Source organism: Lissotriton vulgaris, chromosome 1_2 (assembly GCF_964263255.1).
Source record: "Lissotriton vulgaris chromosome 1_2, aLisVul1.2, whole genome shotgun sequence".
Classification (NCBI taxonomy): domain Eukaryota; kingdom Metazoa; phylum Chordata; class Amphibia; order Caudata; family Salamandridae; genus Lissotriton; species Lissotriton vulgaris.
The window spans coordinates 297240171-297253131 of NC_141686.1; the positions used below are offsets into that span (position 1 = coordinate 297240171).

Here is a 12961-nt window from a genome sequence, read left to right on the forward strand (position 1 = left end):
GATTTTCAGGTTTGCCTTGTGTTATATATACACATTACTTAGACTGTGTGTGACGGGTACACACGTGGGGGGTTACTTCTTGTGTAGTGTAACTTCCCCTATCAATTTTGCTAATACCCTTAGTTTTTGGTATTTGTGCAGTTTAGGGTTGTAGATCCCTGTCTTGCTCCAGTTTTATGCTGGTTTAGTATGGGGGTAGATCTTTTCTGCCCAGTTTTCTCTTGGTTTACTATTTGGCACATTAGGAAATTTGTGCGGTTTTGGATTTGTAAGTTTAAGAAGGTAGGAAATTGGTGCGGTTTTGGATTGGTAAGTTTGAGAAGGTATTTTCTTGTCTTGCAATTTTTTGTCTTTGATCATTTTCAAGGAGAAGGATGTAAGGATGTATTACAATGTTTTGGTGGTGCGTCCTCTTCTTCTCCCTGTCAAAAGTGTGTTTACCATCTTGATGCATTTTTGTGTTTAGGATCGTTATCAAAGGGGAAAGATGTAATATATGTATTGTTATTAATGCTTTCTCCTTTCTGATTTGTGTATTTTATTTTCTCCAATTCCTTTGAATGTTTTGATTATTAAGGGGGGAGATGTGTTATAATGTGCTTATTACCAATGCGGTCTCCCCACTGTGGTTCTCTGCCTTTCTGCTCAGCCTGTTACTGTGGTCACATGGAATGGTTTGTATTTTAGAGAGAATCAGTTGGTGTGAAGGGCTGAGCAGAGAGGAGCCTGCTCCTGGTGGGGTATTACCATGGATCTGAACATCTTCCTGTAACTGAGAACCTGTAAGAGTACCACAAGAATAAATCTACTATTACCATCTATAAGACATGTTGAGCTTCCATTCTTCGTTTTAACACAATGCTATGACCTCACAACTCTGTTCAACTTGGCACCCCTAAGAGGATCTACTGTTACTGGCAAGCCGCTAAAATATGCAACCACACTGGATTTAAGGGTTAAGCACAACGAGGCGCAGTCAGTGGAGCAAAGAAACTTGCCACAATGTTTGCAAAGGCCACAGATATGAACCTCATCCAAGTACAAGAGGAGGCGACCGTTTCTACAAGGAAAGACACAGACATAAACGGAGGTACAATGAGCACCAGGGTCCAAGTGCCTGGGAGGTAAAACATACAGTGCTATGTTTACTAATCAGATTGAGCCAGATTCGTTTTGATATTTGGAGTAGGGTTCTAGGCTTACAAACTATTGTGCCACGTTAGATCATTGTGGCCAGGCTCCACTTATGTCTAGGTCCTCAAGGCGCTAGGCGAATGAACAAGAGAGGAAATGACAAACAATGAATGAAAACAATTTTATTTTATGTGCATAGTTGCTTCAGGCATTGATTCTACCAGCTTTTACGCAGCAGGATAGTGAAAAGTAAAAACATACACAGTAGGAAATGAGCCACCAGGGCTCGCAATCAGACAGCAAATGTTCGGCGATATGAAGAACAACAATACAAAAATCGAATACTCTCCTCCAGTCATTCTTGTGTATAGATCAAGGTTTACGAAATATTACAAAAGGCCAGAAATATTTTCACAGTTGAATCTTTCGGGTGTAGTCCGAGTGACTCAGAAGTGGTCAAGGTTTGCAGGAGGCACTGCTGAGGCTTTAGTTGTGACTTATGAATCATAGGTCCCTCGCCTCAGGGTGTATATTAGCCTAAACTGAGGGTCCGATTCGCAAAGATAAACTTAGACCCGAAGTCTAAGGTTATATTCGAAGTCTAAGTTTAGACCTAAAGTATAAGTTTAGACTTCAAGTCTAAACTTAGACTTCAGGTCCAAAGTGTGGGCCTGATTCACAAAACTAACTTAAGACAAAATCCTAAACTTACTACTTTTGGTATTCACAAAAGTTAGGATTTTGTCTTAAGACAGACTTAAGTTAGGATTCTGTCTTAAGTCTGTCTTAAGTCGGCCTTAAGACAAAATCTTAACTTCTGTGAATACCAAAAGTAGTAAGTTTAGGATTTTGTCTTAAGTTAGTTCTGTGAAGCAGCCCCTTAGACTTCAGGTCAAACTTAGGGCTTCATTTACAATAAATTTCTGCCGGGCAGCACCGCAAGCCTTCCTGCTGCGCTGCCCTAAAGCAAAAGAAAAGGGTGGAAATGTGGGGTATCTATCAGATACTCCTCATTCCAGTCCTCTTTCCCTGCGCTGGAGCTTTATTGACTGCCGTGCGCCAACGCAGGCACCCTTGCAGCATGGTGCAGGGTAGGGATCATTGTTTTTGTGCATATAGAACGAGGAAAAATGAGGAGAAATAAAGTTCTCTCTCCTCATTATGCCTCCCCTGTGGATGCGTTGGCTTTTGACACATTCCCAGGTTTACACCTTGTTGTAAATCTTACCCGGGAACCCCCACGGCAATGCCCATGGCACGCCTCTCCATCACAGTGTGAGGCAGCGCAGTGACTTGCATTGTATTGAATCACTCCATATCTACACGGCCATGAAAAGCCATGCAGGTTGGCGTTACGTGGCCTTGTAGATATGGATAAGCCCTGCGTGCTACCTACATGTCATGTTCCAATGGTGCACAGGGCTTGTAGGTGAGCCCCTCAGACTTCAGGCCTAAACTTAGACTTCAGGTGTAAGTTTACCTTTGTGAATCGGCCCTGAATGTTCACGTTTTTCATTCTAAAGCGCCCGATACTAGCGCTCCGTTTCTAGGAACAGCTGATGTGGTAACAGAAGCGAGAGGCCGAAGAGACAGTTTAGAAGTGAGGAATTGAGAGATTATTGAGTTAGCAGCAGTGTGAAGGTATGTGGTAAATTCAGAAGGAACATTTAGGCTGATAGACTCAAGAGAGAAGTTAAGGAACATATGATTACATGGCTATAGTACAGAAAAAAATACTGCTAGGAAAGGAACTTAAAATAGCACGTAGGCGATTTATGAGGCACAAAGTAACTGTAGTGGCACATTTAACACTTGGGAAGGGTGTCTGCAGGAGCAATGAGGGCAGAGCAGAGATCGAGAAGCCAACACATGGAATATGAGAGGGTTGGTTCCCATGAAAAGCTGGTTTGACTGTGGACATGTCAGTCATTGACAAGAGCTCCACATGCCACTGACTCCGCCTCAGCCCTACTGACCTTTTAAAGGCAGGGGTCTATGATAATCTCTAAGTTTGCCCCTTGTTGAGTGTGCTTGTAAGAGACAAGGGAGGAGTTTGTCTACATTCCTTGGAGTGGTTTGTGGGGACACCAGTGGAAGTGAGACTCTGTCCCTTCCTGTTTTTCAGCCCCCTCTCCACTGAGTTCTGCTAGGTCTTGACTGTGGGCTCAGAGGATGGTGCAGGCTCCATTGCCCTTGTCCCCAATGGAGGATTTCAGGAGGCTCAGGTTGCGCTCAGTGTAGGGTGGGTATCGGATGGCGTTGAGGTTCTCCATACCGAAGCCTCGCAGGAGCACGCCACGGTGGTGCGAGAAGGTGTCGAAGGTGACCTTGCCATGGTACTTCCCCATGCCGCTGTTCCCTGTAGAGCAACAGAGAAGAAAAAAAGCATGTTGGCACAGTCTAGAATATGCAGCTGAACTGTGTAACCCCTGAAGGAGAGGGAGGTGAGGAGCTTGTGAAGGCAGGGCAGGGGCACTGCCATGAAAGACATGTGCACCGGATTCTTAGCTCTCCCACTAAGCTTGCGTCTATGATGGAAGCTTTGATAAGTACCAGGCTCCAAGCAGCAACCGTTCTGTACTCAGAAATGCACTCAGAAAACCTGGAAACATCTCAAGCTATCCACTGCTGATATCGAAGTGTTTGAGCTGCAGGGCCGGACTGGTAGTAACGAGCCTCAGGCATTTCCCCGGGAGTCTGGTTGGGTGGGACCGATTTTGAAGCAGAGGGGGCCGGTTTTGTTACTGGGGGCTGATTTTGCAGTGGCTCCCAGTAACAAAAGAAGCAGCACTTCCCACTTGACCCCCCCGTGCTGGTCTGCTGGTCTGACAAAATTGCCAGGGCTGCTTTGGGTTCCTAGTCCGGCCATGCTGCGCTGGTTTCAGAAGATAGCCTGACAACATCGATCAATCTTATTCTAACAACAACATGGAACTGCCTTGCCCCTTGCACTACAACTACTCCCCTAAGCTGCTACAAGGAGTAGTTGAAGAACTTAACCCTTCAAAATGCCTAGGTACGCCTTGTTTTCTTTTACAAGTCACAAAAGGAGGAGAGAGCACACTGCCTGGCTTAACAGCACCCAATTTGCCCAGATTGTAGGAGGCTGGCTTAGTATGTGGTGCACACTTATTTAAGTGCTGCACCTTGCACCAAATCCAGGCAAGCCTTATGGTGATTTTAGTGGTATTTGATAACCATAGAAAGCTCTCAAAATGGTAGCTGTGGAGAGCAGTCTTCAGACTTATCTTGAAGGAGTGTTAAGCAGCTTGTTTTAAAAGTTTAATCATGGAGTGTAAGGTAAACTAAAAAGAACCACACAGTGTTTATATAAAAATGCTTCTATTTATTACACTTTTTTTCATTCAAGACACAATTTACTTGTAATCTACTTCGTCTGGTGTCTTCACTACACACATCTAATACATTTTGGAGAAAGGACAATGTAACGTACACCGGAATTAGGTTTTGAATCGTATATTTGAGATTTATATCAAATATTAATGGCTATAGCAATATACATATATTCAATTGCGCAGAAAAGAGAATCAAGTGACTGTGCCTTTCACGGACCGAGACGTTTCCTGCAATTACGTAAATCGTTTTGACTGGCCACAGACTCCATCCGAACGGTGGAGATCTGAGGTCCTTTAAAGGAATACACTAAGGTTACCAGTGACTGAATTGCATGGACCTCTAGCAGGATCAGACCCCCCACCGCAGAGACTAATTAACATTCTGTGACTTGGTTACATACCTCCACCTCCCCTGTCCGTAAAGAAGACCCACCCAGACGCATCACAAATTTCGCAACACCTTGGGTCGAAACGTCGACGTATATAATATGTCAGTACAGTGCCCATAAGTACAGTGCAACCATTACAAGGACCCTGGGCCATATGTACATAAATCGTCAAGACAAACAAGAATTCTCTCTCCCTGTTCACTGCACTTTCAATTTTTGTATTGTACATAGTGTGTTTTTTCTTATCACTTATCACCACAAGTCACCACAGTCACTTGATTCTCTTTTCAGCGCAATTAAATATGTTGAATCAAATATAGAAATTGTACTACCCAACAGAACCGTTTGTTTTTGTTTAAATGCTATCCCAGGTTCTGAGGGCCACAGGGCCACCCCATTGTTACTTTTAATCTATTTATTACACAACACTCACTAACACATTGATATATCTTCTACCTGGAGATATCAACCCAAAAGCACAATAATACTTCAAATACAATAAGGTAAGTAGCACAAAATACAGTGACCTCCAGGGGAAGACCAAACCATATATTAAGAAAGTGGAATTCGAACTGCAGGAGAGTACGGGGCTTGGACCAAAAGACCCAGAGGAGCCAGGGACACTAGGAACCACTTTAGATGAGCACCCAGGAACTGAAGCAGGAGAAGATCCTCAGGAGGACTCGCAGGCCGAAGGCACAGGAGTCGCAAGAGGACCTCAAGCAGCTCACCAAAAAGGAAGGCCCACTGTGCATACGATGCAGTACTTGGTAAGAAGAGATGGTGGAGCTTCTTGTAGCCTGAAGATCTCTGGAGTGCAGAAACAACAAGCCTTGGCAATGGCAAGTCAAAGCGATGCACAGGAGTTTGTTCCCAACGGTTCCGATGAGAGATACTGGCCTCAAAATTGCAGAGAGGACATGTCAGGCCTCGAGGGAGTTGCAGAACCACCACTTGCATTGCTGAGCCTTTTGAAGTCCGTGGGACATCAAGAGCAGCAGGCCGGTCAGCTTTTTGGGGGCCAGCAGATGCAGGGGACTGACTCCTTCACTCCGAGGGAGATTAATTTGGGTGTCCTTGATGCCCACAGGTCTGTTGAAGATCCTGGAAGAAGCCCAGACACAGACAACGAAGAAGACTTGCAGAACACCGAGACCAGGAGCAGCAGGAGTCTTCCTTGGTGCAGTCTCGGTTCCAAATGAAGTCTAGCGAAGTCCAAGTGTCCAGACAGTCGAAGAGTGATGTGGTGTCAAGCTTGAGTCTTGTCCCATGACGAATCTGAAGAGCCACCCACAGCTGAGCCCTTTTATACTCGTAAGACAGGGGTTGGGACAACTCAGGGGTCCCTTCAAGAGGAGGGACTGGACAGAGGGGAGGATACTTTCGTGTCCTTTATCCAGTTTTGTGCCAGAGTTGGAGCCAAGGGCTTCTGAACTGACTCAAACCTATTGTTCTCCCTTCCCCTGCTCGAGCTTGGCTCAGCAGCAGGAGGGCAGAATCATGTCTGTGGTCAGCAGCAGCAGTAGCTTGCTGTCAGACCCTGAAAAGCTGTTACCGGTAGTACGGGGGGTACCCCAAGGGACCCCCCAGTACATGTCACCATACTTCTAACACTGGATTCAGTGTTGGTGTATGATTCCAAAATGTTTGATACCAAACATGACTGGGTTCTGTGCGGCCACTATATAGTTAGACACCTCATAATGACTGATGTCCACTATATGTGTTAAAATGGCTGACCGCACTTTCAAAGCCCGGAGAATCGACTCTGGGGTTTGTAAGGGTGTCCTGCTCATGCTGGGGCAACCACACACTTATAACCAAGCACCCTGCCCTCAGGACCGAGGAGCCTGCCATAGGGGTGACTTATAGGTTTTAAGTGCAGTGACCTCAGATATAACGAAACTTATATCTGTTGAGAGAGGTACAAGCACCAACCCACACAGGCTGCAATGGCAATCAATCAATCAGGAGAATTTGTATAGCGCGCTACTCACCCATTAGGGTCTCAAGGCGCTGGGGGGAGAGGGAGGGGGTGCCGCTGCTGCTCAAACAGCCAGGTCTTGAGTTGTTTCCTGAAGGAGAGATGGTCCTGGGTCAGCCGTAGGTTAGTGGGGAGGGAGTTCCATGTCTTGGCTGCCAGATAGAAGAAGGATCTTCCTCCGGCGGTGGTTTTGCGGATTCGCGGGACGGTGGCGAGGGCGAGGCTGGCAGAGCGGAGCTGGTGGGTGGGTGTGTAGAATGTGAGGCGGTTGTTGAGGTATTTTGGGCCCACGTCGTGGAGAGAATTGTGTGCGTGGGTGAGGAGTCGGAATGTGATTCTCTTGCTGACGGGGAGCCAGTGCAGGTCTTTCAGGTGGGCAGAGAAGTGGCTGTGCCGGGGGATGTCCAGGATGAGTCTTGCCGAGGCGTTCTGTATGCGCTGAAGTCTTTTTTGGAGTTTGGCAGTGGTTCAAGTGTAGAGGGTGTTCCCGTAATCCAGGCAGCTGGTGACGCGTGCCTGGGTGACCGTCTTTCTGGTGTCGGTGGGGATCCATCAGAAGATCTTTCGTAGCATGCGCAGGGTGTTGAAACAGGATGACGAGACGGCGTTGACTTGCTTGGTCATCGTGAGGGAGGAGTCCAGGATGAAGCCCAGGTTGTGTGCATGGTCCGATGGTTTGGGTGCGGTGCCCAGGGCAGGGGGCCACCAGGAGTCATCCCAGGCGGAGGGGGATGATCCCAGGATGAGGACTTCCGCTTTGTCAGCCGGCTGAGCTTCATCCATTCCGCGACGTCCTTCATTACTTCCTGGAGGCTGGCTCTGGCGGTGGCGGGGTCGTTGGTGAGGGAGAGGATCAGCTGGGTGTCGTCGGCGTAGGGGATGACGTTGAGGTTGTGTTTGCGTGCGATGGCGGCGAGGAGGCTCATGTAGACGTTGAAGAGGGTGGGGCTGAGTGAGGATCCTTGCGGGACGCCGCAGATGATTTCGGTGGCCGCGGATCGGAACGGTGGGAGGCGGACCCTCTGGGTTCTTCCTGTGAGGAACGATATGATCCACTCCAAGGCCGTCCCTTGGATTCCGGTGTTGCTGAGGCACTGTATCAGGGTGCGGTGGCACACTGTGTCGAAGGCTGCTGAGAGGTCCAGGAGGATGAGGGTGGTAGTTTCCCTGTTGTCGAGCATGGACCTGATGTCGTCGGTTGCTGCGATGAGGGCGGTCTTGGCATCCGTTTGACTCGAGGAAGGCGGAGAGTTGTTTGTTGACCGTCTTCTCGATGACTTTGGCAGGAAAAGGTAAGAGCGAGATGGGGCGGAAGTTCTTGAGGTCCGTGGGCTCCGCGGTGGGTTTCTTCAGGAGGGCGCTGAGCTCGGCATGTTTCCAGTTCTCCGGGAAGGTGGCGGATGCGAAGGAGCTGTTGATGATGTCCCGGAGCTGGGGAGCGATGATGGAGTTGGCTTTGTTAAAGATGTGGTGTGGGCATGGGTCGGTAGGGGAGCCGGAGTGGATGGTGCTCATCGTGCGGGCGGTGTCTTCGGAGCCGACCGTGGTCCAAGTGCGGAGGGTGGTGGTTGGGTGCGCTCGTTCGGCGGTTGGGTGCGTGCCGAAGCTGTTGTGTATGTCGGTGATCTTGCGATGAAAGAACGAGGCGAGTGAGTCGCAGAGGACTTGCGAGGGTGTGATGTCGTTGTTGCCGGAGCTGGGGTTGGAGAGCTCTTTAACGATGCTGAAGAGTTCCTTGCTGTTGCGGGTGTCGATGTATAATCGTTCTTTGAATGTACTCCTTTTGGTGGTGCGGATCAGTTGGTGGTGTTTGCGGGTGGTGTTCTTGAGGGCTGTCATGTTTACTGTTGATGGGTCGTGGCGCCAGACTTTCTCGAGGGTGCGGCAGGTTTTCTTGGGAGTTTTTGAGGTTGTCGGTGAACCACGAGGCTTTACTGGTGCCTGGTCTGCTGGGTGATTTCTTCAGTGGTGCGAGTTTGTCGGCGCAGTTGGTGAGCTACCGAGTGAGGTTGCGGGCTGCTTTGTTGGGGTCCGACGTGTTGGTGGGAGGGTTCTGACTGAGGGAGGTGGTGAGCTGGTCGGCGGTGATCTTGCTCCAACTTCTGCGGGGAACCTGTTGCGGGTGGTGGTGGGTCGTGGTTCTCTTGAAGGAGAAGTGGACGCAGCTGTGATCTTTCCAGTGTAGACCAGTGGAGTGGCTGAAGGAGATGTGCTTGCTGGAAGAGAAGATGGGGTCGAGCGTGTGGCCGGCGTAGTGGGTGGGGGTGTTCACCAGTTGCTTGAGTCCGAGGTTGGCGAGGTTGTCCAGCAAGGTGGTGGTGTTGCAGTCATTGTTGTTCTCCAGGTGGAAGTTGAGGTCCCCTAGGAGGATGTAGTCTGGGGAGGTGAGGGTGTGTGGGCTGACGAAGTCTGCGATGGCTTCGCTGAATTGTGTGCGTGGTCCCGGGGGTCTGTAGATGAGGGTGCCTCTGAGGGTCGTCCTGGGGTTGGTGTGTATCTGGAAGTGAAGGTGTTCGGCGGTGGTGAGGGTGTCGTCGGAGTTGGTCGTAATGCTGATGGAGTTTCTGTGGACGATGGCGATGCCTCCTCTGGGTGATCTTGTAGCCGTCCTGGATGGCTATGGCGATGTCAGGGGCTGAGGAGGCGTTCATCCAGGTTTCCGTGAGGAAGGCGACGTCTGGTGAAATTGTGTCCAGGAGGTTCCAGAGCTCGACTGCGTGCCTGTGGACGGAGCGGGTGTTGAGCAGGATGCACTTGAGGTGGCTGTTGCTGGTGGTAGGCTTGGCGGGTTCCGGCCCTGGTCGATGTTGTGTCCCATGGCGGAGTGCGGGCTCGAACACTGCCGTGAGACATGTATTTTGTTGAACTATTACATTTCCCAGGCTCCTAAGCGGATATGCGCGACGGAAGATGCAGATGACGTCATCGCGCACAACTTCATGAGGAAGCCGGGAACTGCGGAGCACCGCAGTTGATTCTGCTTTCACCGAGGAAGATTACGGTAGTGGTGTTCGCACCGACTTTAAGTTTATTCCTGAGCTGGTCGATTGTCAGTAGCCGTTCTGTTTCCAGATCCTTGTGGGTTTTCGTTTCTTTGGCAATACCGAAGGTGTTTTACCCTGAATTCTGATGCTTCCTCCTGTTCCGTGAGGGGGAGTTCCGATCCTCCACCTTTTGGGAGCTTATTTTCCTCTTTTGGCTTCAGGAGTGCCTCGTGCTTTGGGGAACATTTGTGTCTTTGTTTGCTGCGCTCACCTCAGGCGCGGCAGTTTACAGTTGGCTGCGCTCACCTCCAGGCGCAGCAGAGTACATTACAAGTAAACTTGTACTTGTTTGCTGGGCTCACCTCCGGCAAGGAATGGGGAACATTGGGTAACTTTCTGTGTTAAGAGAGTAGAGGTGTCTTGGAACTGCACTCACCTTCAGACTATTAGGAGGTGACTTTGAGCAACTCTCTGTGGGAAGAGAGCACTCGTGACTTTGATCTACTGTACTGGCCTGCGGGCACTGATGGAGTATAGTTTTTGGTGCTCCCTGAGTTTCATTGGAAACTAATTCATGTTATGTTTGTAAGGGTGAGTTTAACCCGCAGCGCAATCCTGTGTCTTGGATATTTGAGTGACTTATTGCGCAATTTATGTCTCTTTACAACAGGGGTACTTGAGCTTCGCCTGGCAGGCTACTTTTCCCAAGCCCCCTGTTGAAGTCTTTTGCATTTATACTTTTGGTATGTACTGACGATGCCTTTTCTTTACAGGGACATGTCATTGATCTGTTGATATTATTATAATCTAGAGTTCTTTGCATTTTTAGAATTGAACGTTCTTTGCATCTCCAGATTGCCAGGCAAAGCACCATTACTTTCCTTTCCAGGTATTACATCTTATTTGTGCATGTACAGAAAGATAGCCTGAAGCCATTGTCAATCTAAGTATAGGTGGTCGCATTGTGTGGGCTTGACTCATAGTGCCTTGTTCTTGTTTCAGCTCTCTCTCCCTGCTGTCCCCATCCTGCCCTTCCCTGTTTTTTATCCCTCACTTGACCACTCCTTTGAGTCTGTGGTAATTCAGACCTAGGGGCTGTCTAGTGGTGGAACCCATTGAGCATCGTACGATCCTGAGGACACCCGGACCTGACAGTCGGAGGCAGGTGAATTTGCAATCATGGCAGGTGAAGGGTCCGTGGGTGTGTTTCGGGGTGGCTCGGTAGCAGGCGGGGTTCCGACCGGCGTTGAGTGCGTGGAGGGTGGCGGCGTCGTAGGTCTGTCGGGTGCGTTGGCATCGTCGAGAGCCAGGGTTCCTGGCGCTGGGCGCGGTCTAGGCGTGGACGGGCGTAGACGGGCTTGCCTTTGGCACGCCTTCGGCGCACAATCGGTGTGCCCGCTGCGCGTGGCCGCTGCGCGTACGCGCGCACTTCGCCATAAGTGGCGAAGTGGGAGGGAGGAGCAGCTGGGAGGCGGGAGCGGGGTGGCGAATGGAAAGGGGAGAGGGAACAGAAGCAAAAGGTGCGGGCCGCAGGGGAGCAGCAGCAGGGAGCGGGGTTAGAGCAGCGGGGAAAAAAAGGTGGCAGAGCGGGCAAAACCAGACAGCAGGGGCACAATACAGAAAGAAACAGGCAGAGAATGGCACAAGGGGAGAACAGAAAACAACAGAGAAAGGAACCTCAGCCTCAAGGGCAGCAGCGAGCACGCGGAGTTAGCAGGGGGGACCGGGCGCACTCAGGGGGAGCCGCGCGGCGGGTGGAGCGACCGTCACTGGCCAAGGTCAGGTCAGGTCACAGCTCACCATCGCACGGACAGACACCTAAATAGCCAGTGGGAGGGAGGAGCAGCTGGGAGGCGGGAGCGGGGTGGCGAATAGGAAGGGGCGAGGGAACAGAAGCAAAAGGGGCGGGGCTGCAGGGGTGCAGCGGCAGGGAGCGGGGAGCGGGGTTAGAGCAGCGGGGAAAAAAAGGTGGCAGAGCGGGCGAACCCAGACAGCAGGGGCACAATACAGAAAGAAACAGGCAGAGAATGGCACAAGGGGAGAACGGAAAACAACAGAGAAGGAACCTCAGCCTCAAGGGCAGCGGCGAGCACGCGGAGTTAGCAGGGGGGACCGGGCGCACTCAGGGGGAGCCGCGCGGCGGGTGGAGCGACCGTCACTGGCCAAGGTCAGGTCAGGTCACCCTGGCAGGCCTGTGGTCATGATTTAAGTGGACTCCCATTGGTGGCACAATACATGCTGCAGCCCAAAGGAGACCCCTGAGGTACCTGTGCTCTGGGTACCTCAGTACCATCTACTAGGGACTTACAAGGGTACACAAGTAGCCAATTGTGGATGTACAGAAGTACTTACGAGGGACTGGGGTCCTGATTAGCAGGATCCCAGTCAGACTAAGTCAAAAACACACTGACAGCAGGCAAAAAGTGAGGGTATTCATGCTAGAAGTATTCTACCATCCTACTCAGATGCATCTTGGTAAATGTTGTCCATGATAGCCCTCACTTTAGTTGAAAGTCTTTAGTATTCATCATTGTTGGTGCAGCCAGTGCTGTGAGTCTCTAGACATGTGTTTCAGGATTGTTGTCCTTCTTCAGTAGAAATTCACAAGTTAAATGTGGGGGTGCTGGCAATGCTGCTCACAGTCTCTCTACTGATGAAGGAATGAATCCAGAAACACGTGTCCAGAGTTACACAACACAAGCTGCACCAACAAGAGTGAAGAATTAAAGACTCCTACTGAAGTAAGTGTTATCATGCACTGCATTTACCATGATGCACTGAGACAGCTTGAGTGCTGGGATGTGAGGCAGTGTGCTCCCTCCCACCCTCCTTGTGTTTGGGAAGGCTCCCTTGAGCCACAGAGCTGACGAGCTTGTGTTGATGCACGCGCACCCAGTGAGTAGTACAGGGACCCAAGAAGACTTTGGGCATCATCTCCATCACCCCTGCATATACCACGATGCTTTGGGGGCAACTTGAGTGCTGGGATGTGAGGTAGTGTGCGCCCGCTCTCCTTTTCATTTATAACTCTTTTCTCTTTGCTTGCATCATGTGGGGAGGTTTTATTAAATGCCTGTTTGAGCGTAGCTATGCCTGGGCGAGTGATGTTTGACT

The 12961-nt window shown here is 50.1% G+C and overlaps 2 protein-coding genes across 2 annotated transcripts in view; both read right to left on the reverse strand.

Moving 5' to 3' along the window:
- Positions 1–12961, reverse strand: part of LOC147736541 (aldehyde dehydrogenase family 3 member B1-like) — a 404208-nt gene that overhangs the window by 232419 nt on the left and 158828 nt on the right. The gene's annotated exons all lie outside the window — the stretch shown is intronic.
- Positions 1302–12961, reverse strand: part of LOC147736542 (aldehyde dehydrogenase family 3 member B1-like) — a 288913-nt gene continuing 277253 nt past the window's right edge. Inside the window, exon 10 of the mRNA XM_086953282.1 lies at positions 1302–3493. Coding sequence (XP_086809408.1) covers positions 3300–3493 — 194 coding nt within the window. The 3' untranslated portion in view covers positions 1302–3299. The remainder of the gene's footprint in view (positions 3494–12961) is intronic.